At 48.5% G+C, this 26,782-nt stretch overlaps 1 protein-coding gene across 4 annotated transcripts in view; it reads right to left on the bottom strand.

Moving 5' to 3' along the window:
- Window positions 1-26,782, bottom strand: part of DPF3 (double PHD fingers 3) — a 291,911-nt gene that overhangs the window by 89,425 nt on the left and 175,704 nt on the right. For all 4 annotated transcript variants that reach the window (XR_001105013.2, XR_001105012.2, XM_012438050.2 and 1 more), the window contains exon 6: window positions 19,112-19,190. Coding sequence is in view for 2 of the 4 variants with exons in the window: in XM_012438050.2 (XP_012293473.1) it covers window positions 19,112-19,190 (79 nt within the window). In the remaining 2 variants the exon portion in view is untranslated. The remainder of the gene's footprint in view (window positions 1-19,111; window positions 19,191-26,782) is intronic.

Here is a 26,782-nt window from a genome sequence, read left to right on the forward strand (position 1 = left end):
GTTTTATTACAGGAGAATTGATCAACTACCCTTTCAGCAGCTACTATAATATGACTCTCCTTTAGTTTGTTGATAAGATAAATTATGTTGATTTCCTAATAGTTCCAATTATTGAACCATTCTTGCATTCCTAGAATGCACTCCATTCGGTCAGAGTATATTATTCATTTGATATACTGCTGCATCCTGTTTTCTAATAGTGCATCTTGAATCTGTGCTGAGACTTGAGCTCAATCTATAATTTTTGGACTATCTTTTATCAGCTTTCAATTTTATGGTCATGTTGATTTCTAAAAATGAATTGAAGAGTTTTGCTGCGTGAAATTGGACAAACTGTAGCTCTGTGCCTTTTCTTTTATCTGAAAATGAGGATAACAGTACTTATCTTGAAGGATGGGTAAAAGGGATTATAAAGAGCATTTGTAAAGCAGCTCTCTCAATACCCAGCACATAATAGATGCTCAATAAATGGTAAGTGAGGGGCAAGGGCTGTCAGCATTGTTTGCCACATCTTAATTACTGGACCTTCCTGAAAAGAGGGACTTTGACCCTTGCCTCATATTATAAAATCTGGCAATTGGTTGGACTTCCTTGATAAGGCCAGATGAGAGTCTGAAATTCAAGTTGGTGACCTAGTGACTACAAAGTCAAGGCCCAATGTTTAGCTCCCACTTATAAGTGAAAATATATGGTATTTGATTTTCTGTTTCTGCATTAATTCACTTAGGATAATGGCCTCCAGCTGCATCCACATGCAAAGGACATGATTCTGTTCTTTTTTATGGCTGTGTAATATTCCATGGTATATACTAAACACTGGGTATACACAGACATAAAGATGGAAACAGCAGACACTGCAGACTCCAAAAGAGGGAAGGGAAGGAAGAGGGCAAGGCTTGAAAAACTATGTATTGGGTAGTATGTTCACTATTTGGGTGACGGGTTTAATAGAAGCCTAAATCTTAACATTATGCAATATAGGCATGTAACAAACCTGAATCTAAAATAATAAAAAATTAAAATAAATAGGCCTATCATTGGCTACTTACATTCATATATTCTCTCTTCTTCTGTCTCATAAATATTACAAAAAAAAAATAAAATGATGTTATGCATCTCAATTCCATGTGACTCAGGAAGCCAGACCCAAAAAAGGCCCCTGAGGTTCACTCTGAGTCTGCTTGTGGCTTTTTCTATTTAACCTTTAAGATGATCTGAAGTTAATACACAGCAAATTACGGGGTCATTGCATATAAATCCATTTAGTCGCCAAGCATACTGTTAGTAAGGAATAAACGTTTATTAAAAGTAATGATAATGATATCAGTATTTACAAAACGAGGCCTCAGCCGCCTCTGCAGATCCCCAGTATAAACTCATAGCATTTCATTTGTGCCATTTTGTTATGTCAATCATCACTGTTGCTTAATCACACAATTTCTGGATCTTAATGGTCATTTGGTCTATCTAGAGAAATGTTTTATTCCCATTAACTCTAGAAGCCTGTTCTGGACACCACTGATAGGAAACTCACTACCATTCAGAGCAGGCATTTCTCCTTTAGACTCCTTGAATTATGGCTATGTCTGCACTGAAGGACCTCTCTTAAGGACAGTTTCATATCAATTTCATCTTGATATCAACAACTCCACCTTATATGTTGACATATACATACTACACATTCGAAACATATTTGCTGAGTGGCTGATGAAGGAATACAGAACCACTTTGTGGGTAAGCCAGGAGTTGGGGGAAGAGGCAAGCTTGTAGAATCTAATCCTTCTATCCACATTAAGCTCAGACTCATTGTTCTTAAAAATCTACAAAACCAAACCTAAGCAAAATGCTCCCTCTCTCTTTCCCCAACATGGTAGAAAGTAATCATACTTAGAGCAAATCCTTTTGCTAGAACAGAGATTCTCAAACAGTAGTCCCTAAACCAGCACACCATCAACATCTCCTGGCAACCTGTCAGAGATGCAAATTCTTGGACTCCACCCCAGACTGACGGAATCAGAAACACTGAGAGTGGAGCCCAGCAATCTAGATTTTTTAAAGCCCTCTAGGTGTTTCTGATGCACACTAAAGTTTGAGAACCACTGGGCTAGAAGGCTAGATCTATTTCGGCTTGACTCCACCCACCCTATGTCCACCTGCCCTTCTAGATGGATGGCCATGGCAGGCAGGGGCAGTGCAGGCAGCCCTAAGGCCTGTGTTCAGTTATCAGTAGAATCAGGACCAGACAGTACATGGAGTTCCTGGAAGACAGACTTCTTCACGAAGAGACCCCTGGATGGAGCTCCATTTCTAACCGTGCGCTTATACCATGTCACTCTTTCATCACCAGGTCTTCAAGAAATATTTATTAAACACCTACTATGTGCCCCACCCTGTGGCAGAAGAGGGACAAAGATGAAAAAGCCCCAGACCCCTCCGTGGAGGAGGTCGCAGTCTAGCACAGATCTGCATGTAAACAAGCCAGGGAGGGGAAGTTTGGAAACAGTGTGAGTCCCTGCCGGGCAAAGGGGAACATCAAAGAGGGGCCAGGAAACTGGCTTGAGTGAGTGGGGTAGCTTCCCAGGGAAGGAGCCCCTGATGTGAGCAGGACTTCAGCAGGCAAAGCAGGCCCAAAGCACATGCAGCCATCACCTCTGCGAGCTGCGGGACGTCTAACAGAGGTGGAGAGGAGAAGCGGGGTGAATGTGAGGGGGACTAACAGAAGAGGAAGCTGAGCAGGGCTTTATCCCGACAGTGGGGCAGCCAGGGGAGGATTTTATCCTGAGGACCAACTTAAGCAGATTTATGTGTTAGAAATACTGCTTAAGATTGTAGGGCAGAAGATGGATTTGAAGGTGGCGAGGGGTTATTTTAATTGTTTACCTGTGAAACAATGAGGATTTATGCATGGAGGGGAAAAATGGGGTGGGAGAGGATTAAAGAGAGAATCTGGTGGAAGAGGGAGTGAGCAAGAAAGCAAGGAAGAACCTAGGAAGACTAACACGGCCTTCCCGGCCATGCCCCACCCAGCCCCGTCCACCTCTCCAGCGTCTTCTGACACCAGGGTCCGCCTCCTGCGCAGCCCTCCTGCTCGTTGGCCTTTTCATTTATTATAGATTTTTCTTCCCACCACAGAGTCTTCGCACAAGCTCTTTCCTCTGCCAAGAATGGCCCCATCCCCAATTTCCTGATTAAGATCTAATCATCCTTCTGATCTCAGTTCAAATGTCCTCCCCCAGGGATGTCTTTCCAATCAAAATTAGAACCTTAGTTCTTTTGCCTTCCTAGGACTGATCACGTGGCAATACAGACAGTCCGCAATTTACAATGGTTTGACTTTTGATTTTTCAACTTTATAATCATAAAACCATACTTTAGGGACCCATACAACTGTTCTGTTTTTCAGTACAGTATTCAGTAAATTACAGAAATATTCAATGCTTTATTGTAAAATAGGCTTTGTGTTAGATGATGTTGCCCAACTGTAGGCTAATGTGCGTGTTCAAAGTATGCTAGGGCTGGGTGCAGTGGCTCACATCTGTAATCCCAGCACTTTGTGGGGCCAAGGTGGGAGGATCCCTTGAGCCTAGGAGTTGAAGACCAGCCTGTGTAATATGGTAAAACCCTATCTCTACAAAAAATACAAAAATTAGCCAGGCATGGTGGTACGCAGTCCCAGCTACGCAGGAGGCTGTGGTGGGAAAATGACTGGAGCCCAGGAAGCAGAGGTTGCAGTGAGCTGAGATCACACCACTGCACTCCAGCCTGGGTGACAGAGCAAGACCCTGCCTCAAAAAATAAAATAAAAAAGTAGGCTAGGCTAAGCTATGACATTTGGCAGGTTAGGCGTATGAAATGCATTTTTGACTTAGGTTATTTTCAACTTCTGATGGGTTTGACGGGACATAGCCCCACCATAAGAGGATGAGCATCTGTGTGCATCTCCCCCATGGGCGGCAAGCGCGGCAGGCCCCGTGTGTCCGCAGGTGCTGTGTCCCGATGACCAGTACAGGGCCTCGCTTGCGGCAGGTGCTCAATGTCAGCTAGGGAAAGCAAAGAAGATGCCCCAGTTTCTGACTTGGGCAACTGGGTAGAAGGATGGAGGAAAACCAGATTTAAAGAAGGAAGAGAATGAGTTCAGTTCACCTGAAGCTGGGGAAAGAGACATCGATTTTGGAGTTGGCAGGGTGGCAATGGATGTTATGGGTATGGGGGAAAGTGTCAAGAGAGATTGTGGAGAGAGGAAAGAGAGGTGCCTACACAGGATAGAACTCAGAAAACACCAGGATCTTAAGAGACTGACGGAGAAAGAGAAACTGTACAAATCTGTTTAGAAAGGGTCGAGTGTGGCAGCTCACCCTTATAATCCCAGCACTTTGGGAGGATCACTTGAAGCAAGAAGTTCAACACCAGCCTGGGCAACATAACAAGGCCCCATCTCTACAAAAAAAAAAAAAAAAAAAAAAAATTCAAAATTAGCCAGGTAGCATGCATCTGTAGTTCCAGCTACTCAGGAGGCTGAGGTGGGAGGATCACTTTAGCCCAGGAGGTCGAGGCTGCAGTGAGCCATGATCATGCCACTGCACTCCAGCCTGGGTGACAGAGAGAGATTCTGTCTCAAAAAAAAAATTAATAATTGTTAAGAAAGGCTCACACAAAAGTGAGCAACATAAGCCAAAAGAATAGAGTTTCAAGATGACAGTAACAATGACGCCACCAGTCACAGCTCCTGCCAACAGCTATTGAGTGTTTACCATGGGCCAGGCCCATTCCAAGTGCTTCAAGTAAATCAACTCACAGCAACCTGCATCCCCATGTTAAAGAAAGATGAGGAGATTCTGCACCGAGGCAGAGCCACAGTAATAAGTCAGATGCGTGAGAAGGGTCAAGTAGGTTGGAGACCACTGGATTTGGCAATTGGGAAGTTGCCTTAACGAGAAGAGAATCCGCAAAGTCGTGGAGCACAGCTGCAGGGTGCCCCGAGAAATGAGGAAGCTGTGCAGGGGAGGAAAGAGGGAGGCTGGCGGGTGGAGGGGAGCTTGGGGTCCGAGGAGACCAGGGTGGAGCCTGCATGTTACCAGGCTAGCTTCTGACTCCCAACTCCTAGTCCTTCGAATGATTTCATCACAGGGGCAAGAGGAACAGCGAAGACTTCCAAGATTTATTTTGGTTGGATTGTATCAGGATCAAACTGCTTCGTTACAATGGAAAGAAACGTCTTGAAATCCTGCTTTGACTGGCTTAATAAAGCCAGCACTGTTTCGCCTTCTGTGTTTAATCATGTCTTCCTGTCACTGCAAGCACCATGGGCCAGCTTCGTGAGCCTGTCTGTGACCTGTGTGTCTAGTTTGGGTCCGAGTTCGGAAAGGCCTCACGCTTGGTTTAATGCCCTGCTGTTGCCATCTTGAGATTCTTCATATCTATTGAACAAGGGCCCCCGCACTTCCATTTTGCAGTGGACCCTACAAATCATGTAGGCACTTCTAGAAACCTGTCGGACTCAGAGTGGAGCTCTGGGACTAAGTTACTCCAAATTGCTGACCTGATAGTACGAGAGCTGCCAAGGTGAACACAGGTCCCCACCGGCCCTGAGTCAGGCATAAAATTCCCTTCTGAGATAACCTTGAACGTCTGGTCAGAGTGCTTAGCCACTCAGGAGTCATCATCTCAGTGCCATCAGCCACTCAGGCCTGGTTTCTAGATCGCCTCTGCCCTCAGAGAGGCAGAATCTGTAGCAGGTAAGCGGGCAGGCTCGATCTGAGCTGCCTGGGTTCCAGTCCCAGCTCTGCTGTTGACTGTGTGATCTTGGGCAAGTTCCTGATCCTCTCTGTGCCTCAGCATCCTCTCTGTAAAACAAGGTTGATGATGACAGAACACCTACTCCCAGCAGTGAGACCCATGTGAGAGAATGCATTCAAAACAATGCCCAGCTCATCAGAGGTCGAGGCTGTTCTCAGCTGCTCTCATCACCACTGCAGTCAAAGTGGCCCAACAAAGAGAATAAACCCCAAGGTGGGGAGTTATTTCTCCTCTGAAGTCTGGAGTGGAATACAAGGAAAAGGGGGTGGGAAAAGAAACATTTTGAAAATAAAATACTGAAACCATCTGCTCTCCTTTTATCATGTCGGCATTCTCACTCTGGAAATATCTGTCATGCGGAATGAGCCTGAGCCCCAGGAGCGCTGAAGCAGCAGAGCAGGCCGTGCCCCATCTTCCCACTCCAGTCTCCTTCCCCGGGGGCAAGCGCTTTTGCATCAGGCACCTCTGAAGCCACCACCCCTGGGACCAGGCAGCCCTGCCTGTGCACGACCTAAGGTCCTTCTTTTCACCTTGGCAAGCGTGCACCTGGATTTTGTGTTCCTGGCACGGTGCACATGGAGAGCAGCGGCTGTGACAATAAGGGAGGTCCAGCTTGCCTTCTCTCTCTCCTTCCCCCTGGGGCGGATCCATCTGTCAAGCTGCAGAAGGAGTGTTTGCCCACTTCCCAATCCAGAACTGGATTCTGCAGGCAGGACCTCCTGTCTGGAGTTACGGATGCCTTCAGTGCTGCTCCAAAATATTTACTGCATGCCCCCTGCCCCCTTTGATCCCACCCCACTCACTCCTAGTCTGGGCGGGGGGTGAGTGGGAGGGAAGGGGAGGAGGAGGAATCAGGGGCAGTTTTTGTGAACAAAGCCGCTGCAGCAGACAGCAGAATCCTTCCTGCCGGGGAGAAGCGGCAGCCTTCCCCACTGATAACTTAATGACTCTGGCACATTTTCATCAGCCCAACTTGGAGCACGCAGTGGGTATCTGAGCCAGTGGTTTCCAAGAGACTGAAAGCAGTGACTGAAGGCAATTACAGGATGAGCGTCCCAGAGACAAAGCCTGGGCCCCGGGAGTCACCAGCCAGTCACCAGCCGCACCTTATTCCCAGCTCTATCCCATGGCACTGACATACAACGCTGAGGATACCACTTCCTTCTCTCTGCAGCTGGACTTCCTCATCTGTCACCCAGACCCCACAGTGCCCGTCATCTGCCATCAGGCAGCACCCATTCTCATGCAGAATCTCACAGCTCAGGAGTCAAGGATCCCTATTCTGCAGATGAGGAAACTGAGTCTGGGGGCGTTTAAGCAATTCTCTGGATGGCACAGCCAGAATTTGAGCCCTGGTCTATCTGCCTCTGAAGCACGCCACTGAAAAGTATGCTGGTGAGTTTCTGCTGGGCACTGCCTCCCTCCCTACTCGCCCCAAGGGCCTGGGGCTGACAGGTGTGGCCTGCTCCCATGACTTGCTCTCAGCAAGAAGGAGGCAACAGCAGGAGAGTGGGGGATGCGAAGAGGAACACGTGGGGACTTCAGCCCTGCCCTGCTTGGCCACTGTGCTGTACAGGGGCTATACAGGGCCCTCCTCCAAGACTCCAGCCCTGCCTGGCTCTGGGAACCCCGTGTCTGCCCTGCTCCTTGGAGCTGGGGATAGGGAAGGCTCCCTGTTCTCCCTGTCAGCACCTTCATCTCACCTACACTTTCATAATCACTCTGGCATCACATTGCCTTACATGCAGCCCTTCTGAGTGGAATCCCATGTCCTGCCAGATACCATTTTGATGCATATTCACCCCCTAGCAGACTGGTTCACAGAAGTTTGGGGCCACCAACATCTCCCAAAAACCCTCCGTCTTTTCTCTGCAGAACCATCTGGGGGATGGAGGAATTCCTACAACCAATTCCCCCAAGCGGGGAGAAGCCGAACTGAGAAAAGCCCAGTGTGACTCCCAGATACAAACTCAGATCAGGATAAAGCCCAGGAGATACTTCCAAAAGCCACCTGCTCAGGCTGGGTACACAGGGTGCAGCTGTCCATCCCACAGCCACTTCAACTGCCCAGGCTTTTCTCAAAAGCCAACAGCGGATCCACAGAGCTCAACGTGATACAAGTCAAGGCTTCAAGATTTGTCCAGGTCCTGCGATGTTTACGCCCACCCCTGCTTAAGTGAAAAGAAGCCCCTTTGGGCAAGTCCAGGGCTCCAGCGCCCGGGCAGGCTTCTCCTCCCTCCCCTGCCCTTGATGCTCAGTGGCCAGCAGAGTTGGTGGCCTTCTAGAGACCCAGGGTCTGGCCCTGTGTCTGATACTAGCACCCTTGGACAAATTCACACCCTTTTCTGGGTCTTAATTTTCTTTCCTTTTTTTTTTTTTTTTTTGAGACAGAGTCTTACTGTGTTACCCAGGCTGGAATACAATGGTGCAATCCTGACTCATCCGCAACCTCCACCTCCAGGGTTCAAGTGATTCTCCTGCCTCAGCCTCCTAAGTAGCAGGGATTACAGGTGTGCACCATCACGCCCGTGCTAATTTTTGTATTTTTAGAGAGACAGGGTTTCACCATGTTAGTCAGGCTGGTCTCAAACTCCTGACCTTGTGATCCACCTGCCTCAGCCTCCCAAAGTGCTGGGATTACAGGCATGAGCCACTGTGCCAGGCCTTGATTTTCTTAACTGCAGAATATGGGGGTTGAACCAACTGATCTCTAAGTCCTGTGCATTCCAGCACTTCACAACTCTCTGTATGTCCTGAAGCTATTATTACCTCAACTGTGATAGGAAAATGATGAGGCTCCCGGGGGCTGGCTACACCCACCTCCCCCATCCCACTCTGCACGGGTGGCAGTTCCCATGGCTTCATACCTTCTTTCAGGCCACCCTTGATGCTTATTTTAAACTGAATTCCTTTGGATGGAAACACAGGGGGCTGGGGGTAGGTGTGGGGTGAAGCATCCTGATTTTTCACAGCCACATTCCTTGGGGCCTGGCAGTGACCCAGGATCTATCAAACTCCAGTGACCCAAAAGCCCAGTGTCTTCATCAAGGGAGAGTGTCCTGCTTATTTTAGGAATTTACTAGATGTGAAGAAGAACAGAGACAAGCAACCAGACTCTCGTTTCAACATATTCTATCACCTGATTCTGGATCCTCAGGAGGGAAACGCAGAAACCCCTAAAACCAAAGCATGTGTTACAGGAATGTTTCCTGCCTGCTGAGAAGCAGGGTAACAGAACGCAGGTGAACTCTGGGGTCTGCCTTCTTGGGTCAGCTAATTTGCAATGTGACCTTGGGCAAGCTACTTAATCTCTTTAAGCCTCGGTTTCCTTGTCTGTAGAATGAGGGCAATTTATTGTAGCTCATGGGAGGAGTAGTGAGAACTGCAGTTCATCTTCGTACAATGCTCAGCCCAGTACCTGGCACACAGCACATGTTCCACAAACACCAGCTAATTTTGATCATTCATGTAACTTGATCAGATGACTTCCTTAGACGCTGACAACTCCAGCAGCTAGGGCACAGAACGCTTAGGTGTTAAATAAGTACCTTTTCTAGATTTGGCATAAAGAAAATAAACATTTATTGAGAATATCTACGAACCAAGCAGGGAGCTAATTGTTTGTACACATTGTCTCATTTAACCTTCTTGGAAACCCAATAAGGTTAATATTATTGTCCTCACCTAATAGACCAAAAAAAACAAGGCTCAAGGAGGTTTTGTGATTTGCCTCAGATCGTGGCTAGGAAGTGACGTGGTAAAGATTCAAAATCCTGGCCTTCTGACTCCAGAGCCGCCTTCTTCCAACAGCATCCCTTACAGGGCAGTGTCTTTGATCCCTGATTCTAGTGAGTCCTATGTTAGCATGCCCTTAATTAGCTTCAATTAAGAGTGACATCGAATTCTCTTTTCAATTTTACAAAAAAAAATAATTTAAATAATAAATGTCATTGTCAACATTTCTGGGGAAGGTAAAAAGAGAAAGGTCAAAAAGCAGACCCGATTCCTCTGCGCTGAGGCAGCCCTCAGACGTCTGGGAATCTTGCTAGCGTTCTCTCTCTCGACATCTCTATACACCTCGCGTGCTGGGACATCAGTGCGGCCTCAATTTCAAGCAGGCGTTATTTGTGAGTTCCAGGCTATCCAGTATGATTTACCACTCCTGCCTGTGGTAGGCCTTCTTCCACCTACAATGTCAGTGTAAGTTCCTCAGTTCCTTTGAGGAAACAACAAATGTCCATTAGCATCTGTTAGATGTTTCTGCCTGGATTTCCTGCCATTTCCACAAACGCATATGTCAGTTTCATCATTCTCCCAAAATTACTTCCCCCCTTTAGAATATTCCAGTTAAGCTTCCCCTTGTATCTCAACAACTCAAGTGTAGATGTCAAGAGTCATCATTGCCACCTCCCTCTCTCCTCTCTCCTGCTCTCCACACCCTGTCCATCATCTGCCAGGTTCTGTAAATTTCGCTTTCATTAAGCCTTCCTTGTCTGCCCCGTCCATTTCATTCCTGCTATCACCACCCTCCAGATTTCACGTCTTCTCCTAGCTGACTAGAAAAGACTCTTCTCGGTCATCAGGCTTCAGGCTTTCCTCCCTGAACGCCGAATCCTACAGATCAACCTTCCTAGTGATGTCCCCAGGACTGTCATGAATTACCTCTGACCATGCAGGCCAACCTCTAAGCCAGGGGTCCCCAACACCCCAGGCTACAGACTGAAACCTGGGCTGCACAGCAGGAGGTGAGTGGCAGGTGGGCGAGCAAAACTTCATCTGTATTTACAGCTGCTTCCCATCGCTCGCATTACTACCTGAGCTCTGTCTGCTGTCAGATCAGATTAGATCTCACGTTAGATTCTCATAGGAGCACGAATGCTATTGTGAACTGCCCAAGTAAGGGATCTAGGTGGCCCCCTCCTTATGAGAATCTAATGCCTGATGATCTGTCACTATCTCCCATCACTCCCAGAAGGGACCATCTAGTTGCAGGAAAACAAGCTCAGGGTTCCCACTAACTCTACATTATGGTGAGCTGTATAATTATTTCATTATGTATTACAATGTAATAATCATACAAATAAAGTACACAATAAGGGTAATATGCTCAAATCATCCCAAAACCTGCCCCCACCCCTGGTCTGTGGAAAAATTTTCTTCTATGAAACCAGTCCCTGGTGCCAAAAAGCTTGAGTACTGTGGCTCGAAGCACCTCAGCCTGACGTTCCCAGCAATTCTGGTCTAACTCTGAGCCCCTAGTCTCCCTGCCCACATGCTCTGGGTTAGTCGAGCTGATCCATCTTCTGTCCCGGTATGCACATCCCACATTCCCTTCTCCAGACATTCAACGGTTTGGAAGCACCACTGTGCTGGGGCTGGGCTGCAAGTTGATTCTGGCCTGGGCCCTGCCCTCAGAAGGCTGACAGTCCAGCCTGAGGGAGCAGAGAAACAAACTGTCATCACATACTGTGGGAGACAGGCTGGGAGGAATGCACAAGGTACCAGCAGCTTCCAGAAAGGGGGATGATAGTGTGTGTGGCAGGGGAGGGAGAGTGAGTGAGAGAAAAAAAAGAGAGAGAGAGAGATGAATGACTGGGATCAAATCCTGGCTATGCCATTTATCCACTGTGTGACCTCAGGAAAGTGAATTAACCGCTTCTCTCTCCAGTTTCCTTATGGGTTGAAGAGTTAATATAGATGAAGGCAACAGAATATTCCAGGTCCATAATATAAGCCAACAAACTTCAGCATTATGATTATTACATTTTCCCCCTACCCCTGGACACACCATCCATCCCTGGAAGCCAGCATCGATTCCATGCATGTGCCCTAAGGGCCTTCTTGGCATCCTGGGGCCACATCCTCTGACCCAGCAGCCCCTCTTCATGTGACCACTCCCTCCTCTGTTCCCTCAGTGTACACTGTCCCCTCAATGAAATATCGCCCAGCAGTGTGCTATCTCCTGCAACATCAGCCTTTCTCCTTCCAAGTATATTGGAGAAAGAGAAAATCAGAAGACCAAGGTGGGAGAAACCTTTGCGAAGCACATGCCACATGCAAAGCTTTTTACATACATCATCGCAGTCAGCTTTCCCAGCGCGCCCCATCCCCACCGCACGCCCGGGGACACGGAGACTCCCAGCAGCCAAATGACTTTCTTGATGTCACAGATAACAAGCAGCAGAGCCATTCCACAGTCAGGGCACATCCTGCTTCACCCAGCTCTCTGCAACCTGGCAGACCCACCAAGCTCCTTGCTTTCCTCTACTCCCCGCCATGACTCAAAATAAGAGAGATCAAAGGCCGTGCACCAGGCCCTGCAGCCTCACAGCTGTGCTTGTAGCAAACAGTAAAGCATCATGCAAAGGTATAGCTGGAAAGCTGGAACAGTGCTTTCAATCGTCAACAGATTTTAGACCATCTAAACATCTTACAGTAGAACATTGAGCAAATTAGGAGACATGTCCATAAGCTGTGGCACAGCTGCGTCATGGAACACTACACAGCCCTAAGCACGATGTCATAAAAATGTGTGTATTACAGAAAGATGTTCCTGATGTATTGCTGAGTGGGGCAGAGGGGCATTAAAATGGTATGCATCATTTATTAGTTGTCGTGTGTGTGTGTGTGTGTGTGTGTGTGTGTGTGTGTGTGTGTGTGTGTGTGGTGAGAGAGAGAGAGAATGAATTCTAGAATGGAATACAGCAAAACAAAATATCAGTTATCCCTGAGGAGTGAGATTATGGGTGATTTTTATTTTTCCCTCTTTTTTTTTTTCTTTGAGACAGAGCTTTGCTCTGTCACCCAGGCTGGAGTACAATGGCACGATCTCAGCTCACTGAAGTCTCTGTTTTGCATATCTGTAATTTCTGATTCTTCTGCAATGAACAAATACTATTTCCATAGAAAAAGTTATTTTAAAAAATAACAAAAAGCATCTCTACAAATGTTAATATCTACCCTATTATGGGTCATCCACACAGTAATAGGAGTTGTCACAAAGTCTGCATCAAGAAACAGTTAGTGGAGAGCAAGTTTGTGACTGAAGAGAAAAGAACTCCAGAGGGTGTGGGTCACAGCCCAGAGAAGGCAGTTGTAGGTGAGGAGGTTAATGCCAAGATTCAAGCCCCGGAGGAGAGGAGGCAGAGATAGGAGGGTCTAGGTACGCAAAGAGAAACTCCACCCTCTCCCCAACCCTGCCTCTGTCCAGCCCTGCCGAGCACCTGCAACCTGCGTCCATGACACAATGGTATTTAAATATTTAAACTGACCCAGCTTTGCTGGAACGGGCGTACTCAGTCTCCAGGGATCAATCCCATGCTACAAGCCCCACTCCACAAATCAAGTTTCTGGGGGCACCAAGCCTTTCCTATCCTCCCTCATCCCACTCCCATCCAAGGACCTGCAAGACAACTGAGTGATGAGCCCGGCTTCCCTTCAGCAACAAAAGCAGCGAGCCTGAAGGCCACGTTATTGGCTTTTTCACTGCAGCTTGAAGCTAAAAGCACGTGAGTCTTAAAGAATATGGGCCTTAATGCCCTCAAAAAAATTTTTTTTAGCAAAACTGCAAGAGTCATCTAACTCTCCCTGCTGCACTCAGGTAGGGGTTGAGGCCAAGCAGATTTTCTGGGACTGCCTTGGGTTCAAGTTTGTCTGTCCAATCCACCAATCCACCCCTCCCATCGCACCTCTTGGCCTCTGGCAGTTTTCCATGATATTCCCCAATCCGCTACTCCCTTCCTGTCCTCCAGACATCTTGCCTCCCAGTAAAGAGTGTCATTGTTAAGCTGCTGCCTGGGAAGAAAGGTGCCACCGTAGGGGAAAGGAGTGATGATCAGGGCAGCCTGAGCACCCAAGGAAGGAGCCACTCCCTCACTGACAAAGGAAGAGACCAGTGCCACAGCGATAGCGGTGTAAACCAGGACTAGACCTCCAGCCTGCTCCTCCCTTCAGCCTGATACCCTTCTCTCTGAAGTACACCACTGCCAAGAAGCAAGGGACTTTAGGATGGGAAGAGACCCTAGACCCTATTCTGATACTCCCCCCACTGGGTGTGGCTGCACACACCCCAGCTGGGTTCCAAAGGGAGGCAACAGGGCGAACTGGCCACACAATGGAAGATGCATATCGTGGGGTGGAGGCAGTAGAGAACAAAGACTTTGCTGATCCAGAGGTTGCCTGGAGAGGACCCACCTCTGGTGTGCGACACCGGGCGTGACTCAGAAGTGAGCCATGCTTCCAGGAGGGCTTCAGCCACATCTATTCGCCTTTCGTCACTCATCTAGCCTAATGCCCTAGTTCAGGGGCAGAGATTTTAATCGATTTAAATTGAAAAGGCTGGAAATCATACAATTCATTCCATTCCACTTCAATGGTAATTACTACCTGACTCCAGCTTGCCAGCCCTGATGCCTAGATATTGCCCATCAACAGTGGCCAGGGCTTCACCTCATAAATAACGTATGTGTGCTTATTAATTAACTTCAAAAACGTTTTTTCCTCAGGCCTCAAGAGAACCAAACTCCAGGGAGGGAGGGCATACTTAAGGGGCAGCTAGGATGGAAGCTGTCCTAGGGTGTGACGGTTCTAGAGGCGAGGATGCTGGGATCATATCCCAGTGTCCGCATCACAGATCCCAGCTGTGCGACCATGGACAAGGCCCTTCACCTCTCTGAGCCTCAGTTTCTTCATGGTAAAATGAAGTCGAGTGTCCCTGCCTCTCAAGGTTGGTGTGGGGTGTGGGGGTTTACAGAGAGAATCCATGTGAAATGCTTAGCCTCATGCTCTACACACCCTAAGCACCCACTCACGGGAATTAAGACCGTGATTCAGAAAACACTTCAAGGAAAAAAGAAAACTTCCCACATGGCTTCCCTTGAGTCTGGCAAAAGGGCACATGCCTGCTTTGCTCCTCCCTGCATGGCTAATGCTCAGAGACAAAATGTTCTCCCTGAACATCACACCGTCATCACCAGCTTCTTTTCTGTGATGTTTCTTGAACAAAGAAAACGGAAAAGTGGGTCTCTCATCAGGAGTCTGCTCCAGTGACGCTAACAGAAAAATGCAGGCTTGGGAGCAGTTAGGAAGAGAAGAGGCAAACTCTCGAAATGACTGTTAAAACTCTCTAGTAGCCCAGACCCAAGGATTTCTTCCACATACCTGTCCCCAGTTACCATCCCGCCTATAAAATGGAGCTAAGGATACTGCCAGGATTTAAAGCGACTAAGTGAATTAAAAATCAAGTGCTGGATTGCTGAGTTGTATATCAATGCGGAATAAATGGAAAGAATAGATTCTAAGGAGACCAACTAAAACACTGATGCAAGCCAGTGGCAACCTGCCTGGAGAATTCCTGGAGACTCCAGAATGTCCAGATGCAAAGAGCAGGGAATAATAAGAGCTGAGCAGTCAGGAGCCAGAAGCCTTCATGTTTAAATGAAGCCTTGTCACTGTCAAAAGCCAGAAGACACAAGAATCCCCCGAAGAGCGCTCAGAAAATGCAGGCCCCTTGACCTTCCCTCCAGCGATTCTGATACAGGAGGTCTGGTGTGGGGCCCGGGAATCTGAATTCTAAGAAGCAACTAGGCATTGCTATGCAGATGGCCCAGGCCTACACTTTCACAAACACCAACAGCCTTTTCCACAGTGGCCTATTCAGTTGCTTTCTTTGTATGTAAGGAACACTTTTCCTTAGGAAAGAGATTAAAAGGGAAGAAACAGAACTTTAATCCTTAAGCTTGCTAAACTTTCAAGGTAATTAAAAGAGATTGGTTGCTTGCTGGAAAACAAAGTATTCATACGCCCATACACCACGGATTGGGTAAAACATAAATCATATTCAGATGATTTAATGTTTCTCTGAGATGGAAGAAATTCAATGACTGAGTGAAAGGCATCAGGCAAACTCTCTATCACCTGGAGTTAGCAGCCACGATCATATTCCAGCCACTCATTTTGAAAGGGAAGCTTGTACCAAGAACACAATAGGACAGCTATATTCAGGAATGCATTCCAGAAAGGGTTAAACAATCCCATCTGAAAGATAGCTATTACCACCCCACATAAACCCAGAAAGGGGTTGGGGTCCAAGGTGATCTAATATTTTCATAAATAACTCAAAAGATGGAGTGGAAATTATGCAAATCACACCATAGATGATACAAAAATGGCAGGGATGGCAAATCTGTGGAGAATGAAATTTAACTACTGGGCAATGTCTTTAAATTTGCCTTTATTGAATCTTGTATATTGAAGTCACATATTATTGGATCTGTTTATTGAGACTCGATGGGACCAAATGCAGGGTGATTTATGGAAGAAGGAATAATCAAATGCATAAGTAGAAAAGAGCATGCACCTGGAGAGGCATTGGCACCGGGGCTAGGACGGGCTCCGACTGGAAGTTGTTGAGAGGGCGGACAGGGTGAGGGGTGGCCAGAGACTTCTGTCCTCTACAGACACTGGGCCATGCTAACAGCTGCTGCATAATGTAAATAAGGAAATACATCTATTGCTCTGTGAGCCACCTGGGCTTGATGCTACTTCCGATAGGAGTGCCATGCTGAAGTGTAGACCTGGAGGGGAATTCCGAGCAGGGTGCCACAGGGACTATGGGGTGGGGCCCCAGGTCAGCCAAGAACACATGTTCAGAAGGCCTCCCAAATGGACAAAGGCCTACTGTGCCTATTCGTCGGGAAAAGATGCGCAAACGACAAGGGGACCTGTAGGAGAGAACATCTTCAGCTCCTGTTAAGGAAAAACGCTCACTAAAAGCACAGCTGGCATCATGGAAGAAAGGGCAGCTTATGGTAACACCATCCCTGGGGACGCTCGAGGAAGCGGCCAGACACCTCTCTACTTAGGATGCATTAGAGATTATTAAAAGCACTCCTTGCCTAGTTTGGGGGTGGGGGGGTGGGCCTCGTGACCTCTCCAAAGGTCATTTCTATCCCAAAGGATCACATGTCTGAAGGGCACCAGATAAAAATAAAGTCTATTAATCACCAAGCTGCCACACAATTTCCTAAGAGAGCCAGAACAGAGAAGGGCAATCCACGGTGGCCCCTGCTCCACCGAGGGAGGGAGAGGGAGGCAGCACACATGCGGGCAGAGCCAAGAAAGCAGTCGCTGAGACTTCCAGAAAGCATTCCCCACTGTCAGGCCTCCCAGGCGCTACAGGGCACACAGGAGGCCGGAGAGAGCCCCAAAACAAAGCCACTGGGGCTCAGGAGACAGCGCTTGATGCAAGCACTTTGTGCAGAAAGAGGGGTGCCCGGTCAGAGAGGGACCCCCACAAAGGCACTGCATGGCGATGATCCACAAGGAGGAGGAAGTCAGAAGCAAAGGTGAGAGGAGAGGAACTGGGAGGGGTGAAGTCGGAGAAAAGGGCACACAGGTGTGCATGTCTGGGAATCCATGGGATTACGATTGGCTGGGAACCCAGTGAAAGCTGTAGAGATAGAGCAGAAGGAAAGCCCACCATCTATGGCAGAAGACAATCACATAAGAAAATAAAGGTTTTTAAAAGAGGAACAAAGGGCTGGGCACGGTGGCTCACCCCTGTAATCCCAGCACTTTGGGAGGCCAAGGCAGGAGGATCACTTGAAACAGAGTTCAAGACCAGCCTGGGCAAGACCCCATCTCCACAGAAAATTTTAAAAACATAGCCACGCGTAGTGGCACGGGTCTGTAGTCCCAGCTTCTGGGTATGCTGAAGCAGGAGGATTGCTTGAGCCAGGAGGTCAAGGCTGTAGTGAGTTATAATCCTATGATTGCACCATTGTACTCCAGCCTGGGTGACAAAGCGAGAGCCTCGCTAAAAAAAATTAAATAAATAAAAGTAATAGAGTAGCAATGCCCCAGTTCCAAAGCAGTTGTTGGCATTCTTGATAGAGGGGCTGGCCCAGGCAAACACGGCTGGAAAGGCCAAGGGAGTCTGAGGGCCCTTCCCAGCCCATGGCCTAGAGCCAGCCTCTCAAGGGTCAGCATGCTTGGGCCTCTACATATCAGACCAAAACGGAATGCCATGTAGGAAGCAAGAACCAGGCCAAGGCATCAGACCCCATGCCCTGCTCCCTCCACATCCTGGACTGAAATTGCTTTGGGGTGGAGACGTTACCTGCAGTAGTCTCAGGAATGGCATCTGCACGGAGTATCATGCAGCCAAATGGGGGTCATGGAGTTTGAGTTCTTCTAGCAAAATGTTCTCCAAACAGCTGTCACCCCATCGGACACAGAACAACTTTTTGAAATCAAAAGAGGCCAGTGAAGAGGGAGAAAAACGACACCACCCCCAGCGTGCCCCCTGGGCCCCCCTCTCGCCTAGCTCTCTCCCTGCCTTCATGGAGACTGCAGACCTGGCGAGATGGGTGGGATGCCCAGAGGGAGCCCCGTGCCAGGGTCTGGCCTCGACTGTCTCACTACCATCCTCACTGCAGCCCCTTCCCTCCTATGGTGAATCTCTGCATCCCCCGAGAGGAGAAGACAGCAAGCGAAGATCCTTAGGAGTGTGGTGGTGAGAGCTGGCCTCCCATAGAATGAGCAAACGGTACCCAGTACAGTGAGAAGATAACTAGGGCACGGGTTTTCAATCCGCCACCCAGTGCTCTGCCGTCTGGAGCTGACCACATCCCTCCTCAAGCTGCAGGCTTCCCAAGGTCCACCCACTGCCCTGGCTCCCTAAGACCTCCCTCCCGTGGGCTCCCTAGCTCTGTCTGCAGACCCTAAACCCAGGAGCAAGCCAGGCAGTCACTTGTCCAAAAGATGTTTCTGAAGCAAGCAAGAAAGACTGGAGATGGATCGAGGGCCATTTATTAAAGTAAGTCATCGTCATAGAAAGATTCATAACTTGCCCTACCTCGGACAGGAGAGAAAGAAGGAAAGGAAATTAAAGGGAAACAAATGAAAAGCCACGAGAGCCAAGTACCTCTGTCGGAGGGTTTTGAGTTATGCTTTTGTTTGTAACTTTCTGAAATACAGAAAGAAATAGAGGATGAATCTTAAAGTAGACAGAGAGCGTGAGAGAGCGAGCCGAGCCGGAGGCGGGCTACGCAGGAGGCACGGCAGGAGGCGGGGCCCGCAGAACTGAGGGCGGGGCCACCCGGCTGGCTTCCCCTCTGCAGAAACACCCAGGGCAGCAGGGGTCCAAGGAAGTGGTGACTGCGGTGGAGGGAGCGGGCGGGTAAGCTCAGGTGCAGACGGAGAGGAAGAGGCAAGTTTACACTGAGGCTGGCAGGCTGGCGGCCCAGGAAGCACAGGGAAGGGGGGCCTGGGGGGTAGGGGCAGAGGAAGGAAGGTGGGACCGGCCCGTACTTACTGTCACAGACGTAAGGTTTGTCGTGGTCTTCCTGAGAGGCGGCATCGTGCCTCCTCCTGCCCCCCGCAGAGCCACGAGCCTGGGGAGACATTGGGGTAAAGATGTTTGTTACCATGGTCATCACTACGGCTCCAGATCACGTGCTCTGTAAGGCCCAGCACCCACCTGCAGCTCCTTACACCATCTTCATCCCAACTTTTGTGCCAACACCACCAGTCCTATCTTACAGGCGAGGAAACTGAGGCCCAGAGAGGTCAGGGAACTCACCCATATCATCTCACTAAATATTCACCCTCCAAGAAGTGGTTTCTACTAGGGTCCCAATTTTACAGATCAAAGGACTGAAGTGATAGAGAGGTTAAGTAGCTTGCCCAAGGTCATTCGGCTACTCAGGGCAGCCGCACTGAAAAGCCCACCTCTACTGAATTCCCACACACTACTGTGCCACTAAGGCCCCTTCCTCCAGCTCCTTAGCCTTCTAGCCTCACTGACACGGCTAAGGATGACAACCCCAGGTCCCTCAGCTGAGCAGCTGATGCATGTATCAGGAGCAAGGCCTGAAGAGGGCAAGGAGGCGTAATCGCAGTTGTCTTCCTAGGTTCCTGTGCCCACACGTCCCACCCCTCCAGTGTCCCAAGAGCCAGACAGTCCTGGCATCCAGGCCCAAGGCACGAGTGTAGACACAGGGCAGCTCTCGCCACCACCCCAGGCCTGGCCTAGTCAGTAGGGGTGGGCTTCGGCTAAGGCCTCCCTGTGTGGTCTGCCTTTTGGGCCTCCAGCCAGTGACAAAGACCTTGACCCTCATGGTCTCCTGATACACCACCCTGTGTGCATCTCCCAGACAGGGTCAACATGACCTGGGGTGGGGGTGGAATGAGCTCTACCTTCAAGAATCAAAGAGCCCAGGCAGAGAGGTTGCTCGCAGCTCTGCAGCCCCAGGGCAGTGGTGACAAGAACACGGTGAGGTTTATTTTTAAACCTTTGTTAAGTCCCATATGGGTCACATGTGTAGCAACCTCGCCTCTCCAGGTCATTCTTTGGTAATAAGTAGCAGTCAACTCCCAACCGAGGAAAGGGCCTGCTGGGATCTTTGGGGACAGAGAGGAAGGGGCAGCAGATGAGGAATAAGACCTGGCAGCAGCCTGGGGTGTAGGAGAAATGGGGCAGCCCCTGGGGCCTGGCTGGGAAAAGTGGCCATGGGGACTTAATGGTGGAAAGTCTCTGGGATGCTGTCTCACACACACACACACACACACACTCTCTCTCTCTCTCACACACTCAGATACACATTCTCACACACTCACACATACACATTCACACACACTCATACACATACACACACTCACATTCATACTCATACACATCACACACTACACACGCTCACATACACATTCACACTCACATTCACACTCCTTGCACGCACACACACTCCGTGCACACACATATTCCATACACACTCACACATTCACTCACATATGCATTCACACACTCATTCACACACACATTCACACTCATATACACACACACACATACATACTCCATGCATACACACATACTCCATGCATACACACTCCATGCACACACTCACTGGGGACGTCACAGTGGAAACGCCTGTCCCCTAGGCCTGCAACACACACACAAAACACACTCACTTCCCAATCAACACCACCTGCCAAGCTACCACCTCTGCCACCTCCTCAGCTTGTCTCTCTCCAAAACGAATTCCACTTCCTCCCTCCCTCCCACCGGTCTCCCTCCCTACACCACCCCTGCAGCACTGACAGCCAGCAGCCCTCCTCCCCTTGCCCTCATTACTCAGAGTTGACCCCAAGAGGGATCTGTAGGTGCTGGCAGTCACCCCGGGCACTGACAGGCCTTCCGCCTGCCCGCACTGCCGAGGTGGTCACCCTCAGCTGCCCTCCCCCTCCACACCCCTCTGTGAAGCCAGGGACAGCTTGACATGCAGCCCACAGCCCTGTCACAGCCGCCTCTGAGCAGGTGAAAGCAAGTCAAGCAGAATGACGAGGCAACAGCAGACTGGGGAAGGGGCTCTGGGAGACTAAAAATACCTCCAGGGAGAAGGGGAGGAGCTGAGCAGAACTCAAAGCACGAGGGCTTCTAGGGGAGCTGCCAGCAGGAAAGGGAGGGCATGGTGGGAGCCAGGCTTTCATCTCCCACAGCAGGGCTGACCACAGGGTGACTCTGTGTGCCACACTCCCTGTGCCTTAGTTTCCTCAATTGCAAAATAGGGACTGTGGCTATAGGGCACTGCAGGGGACATGTAAGAGAGTCCTCCGGAGGCAGTAGCATTCTTAGGGTCTCCTGGAAGATCTCAGGTTTGGAAACTCAGAATCCTACTTGTCCTGCTCAAATGTCACCTCCTCAGAGAAGCCCTCCCTGACCAACTTACATCCACTCACGCCCTCTCCATCATTTTCTTTCCCCTCCCGTCTCATGGCACTGAGCACTGTCTGGCATTAGATTATACCTGTTGGTTTACGAGTTGATTTTGTCTCCCCCACATGGGGGTGGAGACCATGTTTATTTGGGCCACAACTGTTCTCAGAACCTGGCACAGGACCAGCCACATAAGAAGCACTTAATAAACATTTGCCAAATAAACGAATCAATCAGGCAGGCAGCGAGTCAGTCATCTCTGGTTCTTCTCCTTCATGCTCTATATACAAATGCTATTGTTTCTTCCTTCAAAGGCCATCTAGGTTTTGCAATTCCTTTCTATTGCACACCCTAATCCAGGAGCTCATCTACTGACCGCTGAACTGCTCAAAGAACTCACTAACGGGGATCTACCACCACATTGCCCCCAGCCCATCCCATGGGACTTTCAGACCATTAGACAAAGGGATGAAAGACAGGAGCCCGTGGTCACTGGTTCATCCATTCACACATTCATTCATTCACTGCCATCTAAACCCACTTATGCAGCCAATGGCAACCTAGCGCTGACCCCTCGGGTTCACCCCATGTTCATGCTCTCCTCCACCCATGCACATCTGATCCAGGCTTTGCCCTCGCTAACCTCCACTTCTCCAAGAATCTTCCTCTTGCCACACTAAGAAGTGAAAGAGCATCTGCTTAAGTCAGATAGACACAGATGGAAACGCCAGCTACGTGTCTTGGACAAGTTACTTCTCTAAGCTTTAGTTTTCTCAACTGTAAAATGAGCACAGCAACACCTATATAGCAGAGCTGTTGAGAGAGTTCGAGCTGAGAGTGTGTGAAACCACAGGGGACAGCACTGAGTCCACAGGAAGCGCTCGATACGTTACTTCCCCCCTTGCCTAGGTTGAGCTCTCTCCTCTGAACTCCTGTTGCCTTTGGTTAGTGAACAGTCAGATGCCTGCTGTTTCTAATGGTATCATGGGTATTAGCATCTTCTTCCCAGTTTGATTCTAAGGTCCTTGAGGGCAAAGATGGCATTCTATACTTTATTATGAACCCCTAACACTTAGCACATAGCATGCAAAGCTCTTTTACATATTAGCTCAGTTAATTCCTACAATACCCCTATGAGTTAGACCAAGTAGTGTTATGATTCCTATCTTGCCCTTGATAAAGCAGGTTCTGACCTGTCCACGGTCCCAGGGCCAGCAGAAGGAGCAGGGCCTAAGTCTCTAGGCTCTGCTATAGAAAGCTTTGAAGCTGACTAGCCAAAGGAAGCCAATCCTCCTTCCCCCAGAACTGCCACCCTACTCCACTCCTCCCTACCCCTATCCCCACACTACTGGGCCATGGAAGCCATGAGTGTACCACATGGTCCTGCCCCACTGGCCATAGTTAATTGGCTGGCTCAGGAGTAGTCACCTGACCCAAGCTGGGCCAATCAGATCCTACCTCCAAGGGACTTGGAATTAGAAAACAGTGACCCTAGTTAGTATAGACCACGAGAACTGAGAATCCATAAATTCAGGAGCTTATGGGGCTATATGCTCAGAAAAGCAGGAAGAATGAAGGAGGGAGAAGTAGAGGCCAGAAACAACCTGGGTTCCTCACTCTTTCCCCACTCTAAGTCCCTGTCACTTTCCTGCTCTTCCTGTGGTTTGGATCTACAAAGGTTGCTCAAATCTGGGACAATGGCCTGGCAGCTTTTCGAATCCTTCCCATTTTTATTGAAGCTGAAAGACCCTTGACTAGGACAGACTCGGTCCCAAGCAGAGAGCTAGATCTTCTATGCCAGTTGTTCTCAAACAGTGGCCCAGGAATCCTGGGGGCCCCCTGAGTGTCCTTTCAGGGACTCTGCAGTGTCTACACTATCTTCATGAGAGTCCTAAAACATGATTTGTCTTTTTCACTCTCACGCTCTCATAGGCCTTCAATGGAGTTTTCCAGAGGCAACATGGCATGTGATGATGCTGTCACTGTGTGTGTGTGTATTCTCTAGCTTAAAATTTGTTTTAATTGGCCAGGCATGGTGGCTCACGCCTGTATTCCCAGCACTTTGGGAGGCCAAGGCGGGCGGATCATGAGGTCAGGAGTTCGAGACCAGCCTGACCAACATGGTGAAACCCTCATCTCTACTAAAAATACAAAAATTAGCCAGGCGCGGTGGTACGCATCTGCAATCCCAGCTACTCAGGAGGCTAAGGCAGGAGAAGCACTTGAACCTGGGAGGCAGAGGTTGCAGTGAGCTGAGATCCAGCCTGGGCAACAGAGCAAGACTCTGTCTCAAAAAAAATATTTTTTATTTTTCTCTTAAATCTTTTTATTGGGCTGCCCCTTGAACCACAATAGGTTGAGAGAGACTCCCTTTTTAATTTCTAATATGGCAAAGATCACTAGTGTTATGAATATTACTGGTTATAACCTGAACAACAGCCTTTGGGGGCTCTCAGTGTAAGGAATTCCTGAGATCAAAAAAACTGAGAACCACTGCTCTAAACCCTTGCTTTTTTTTTTTTTTTTTTTTTTTTTGAGATGGGGTCTCACTCTGTCACCCAGGCCAGAGTGCAATGGCACAATCACAGCTCACTGAAGCCTTGGCCACTTAGGTTTAAGTGATCCTCCCACCTCAGCCTCCCAAGTAGCTGTAACCACAGGTGCACACCACTGTGCCTGGCTAATTTTTTTCATTTTTTAAGAGATGAGTTCTCAATATGTTGCCCCCAGGCTGGTCTCAAACTCCTGGGCTCAAACCATCCTTCCACCTCAACTTCCCAAAGTGCTAGGATTACGGGTGTGAGCCACCACCCCCAGCCTACCCCCTTGTTATTTAAAGTGTGGTCCTGACTTTACATCAGCAGCTCCAGCATCACCTGGGAGCTTATTAACAAGGCAGGAGCACAGCCCCCACCCCCTGGACCTACTGCATCAGAATTTGTAGTTTAACAAGATCCTCAGGTGCTCCATATGCACATAAAGTTTGAGAGGCACCTGAATACCATAGTGCATCAATAAATACTTCAGCATTGATTGATTAATTGATAATACTCACATGAATGACTCACAAGAAACTCAGGAATTTTAAAGAGCTTTGACTTCTTGGGCTAAAGTTACCATAGACACAATTATCATTGGGTTTGAATTTCCCTAACTGCTCAGAGAATATCCATTATTAAAGTTCCAAGAGTTATTCCCTTTGCTTGCACCCTCCTGATAATACCTAGCTGGTATGAAGCACTCAAAACTTCCTGATGAAGAAACTGAGGCCCAGGGTCCTTATACAATTTGGCCACCGTCACAGAGGTTACATAATTCACCCAACGTGTAGTAAGTGGTAGAGGTGGAATTTGAACTCTCAAGGTCTAAGGTCAAATAAAGCAGAGCCTATGCTATAATCCATACCTTAGCCTTGGCCTCCTCAGTGAGCACACAAAGCACCTGAGGGCTTGTCAAAGTGCAGACTAATTCGTCTAGTGTAAAGTCTGGCCTTCTGCACTCCTAACAAGCTCCCAGATGATATTAATGCTACAGTCCAGGGACCACACACAGAGGAGTCAAGACATAGACTGCCTCTAGGTTCTGACAAGAGTTCCCCAGTGCCAGCAGAAGCTGGAATATACCACTTTAAAGGGTGGGCAATGAGCTGGGCATGGTGGCGCATGCCTGTAATCCCAGCACTTTGGGAGACCCAGGCAGGAGGATCGCTTAAAGTGTGGTCCTGACACCAGCAGCTCCAGCATCACCTGGGTGCTTATTAACAAGGCAGGCGCTCAGCCCCCACCCCATGGACCTACTACATCAAGGGGCGGTCCAATTAAAAAGATTTAAAAGAAAAATAAAACAAATTTTAAACTAGAGAATACAGACACACACAGTGACAGCATCATCACCTGCCATGTTGCCTCTGGAAAACTCCATTGGACGCCTGTGAGAGCATGAGAGTGGCTTGAAGCCAGGAGTTCCAGATCAGCCTAAGCAACAGAGACCCCCACCTCTAAATAATAATAATAATAAAGGGTGGGCCAGACAGCTGAACTGAGGCTGTGAGTGCAGCAGCTTCACACACCCCAGCACAAGAGGCTTGCCCACAGCCTTCTGGGTCCTTCCATGGCTCCCTGCATGGGTAACATGTCCACAGTGTCACTGTACAACATGGAGCCATTGAGCTGCCGCTTGGCCAGTATCCAGTGGGCCCAGAGCCAGTGTGGGCTCCTTCTAGCCCTCTCACTGTGTTCAGGCCTCTCTCATCTACCCTACAGCTGAAATATGACTTTTCTCTTTTCCATCATTCAATCATTCATTCAACAAGCTGGTCATTGGCTACATGCTGGGCCCCAGGCCAGGCATGAACTCAGAGGAAAAAGCACAGACTTGTGTTCAAATCTTAGCCCCTTCCTTACTAGGCTGAGTGACTTGAACAAATTACTTAACCCCCCTGGGAGCAATAATGCCAACTTGTGGAAATGAAAGCAGTTCTGACCGATAGAAATACAATGTGAGCCACACTCATTACTTTAAAATTTCCAGTAGCACATTTAAAAAAAAAGAGAGAGAGATACAGGTTCCAATTAATTTTAATAATATATTTTATTTAGCAATATATCCAAAAATAATAGTTTATCATTTAATCAATATAAAAATTAATAATGAACTGTTCTGCGTTCCTTTTTCATACTAAGTCTCAAACTTTCATGTGTATTTTACATTTACAGCACATTTCCATTAGGACTAGCCACATGCTGAGGGCTCAGTAGCCACATATGGCCAGCAGCTGCCATGATAAAGCACCTGGCACAAAGGCATCACTCCACACGGTAGCCCTTGTTATACAGAGCCCATCACATTACCTGGTTTACAGGAAGTGCACTGTAAGCATAAATGGTTGCAGTGACTGCTGATGTTTTCACAAAGACACCCAATTTGTATTCACTGACTGCAAGCTCAACCTTCTAAATGTAGGTTGGGGGTGGAGAAGGTGTAAAGAGGACCATTTCCCACACTCGAGTCAGTTTGGTTGGGTGAGAGAAGGAAAGGAAGCAGGTCTGGAGGTGCACAGCTCTTTGGAGTTCACAAAAGGCCCAGGAAGTCCAAGCCCAAAAGTGTCCTTTAAAAATGGAATTAGATTTTCTTTTGAATACCCTCCCCTCCATGAATGGGTCTAGGCCAGTTTACCGATGGCTGCAAAAATCATTAAGTGAAAACTTGATGAGGAACTTTGTAAGGGAGAGATCAGGCTGACAACACTCAAGTCCACTGATCCATTATAACACC

Source organism: Aotus nancymaae, unplaced genomic scaffold (genome assembly GCF_030222135.1).
Source record: "Aotus nancymaae isolate 86718 unplaced genomic scaffold, 86718_ANA_hifiasm-v0.15.2.pri h1tg000011l, whole genome shotgun sequence".
Lineage (NCBI taxonomy): Eukaryota > Metazoa > Chordata > Mammalia > Primates > Aotidae > Aotus > Aotus nancymaae.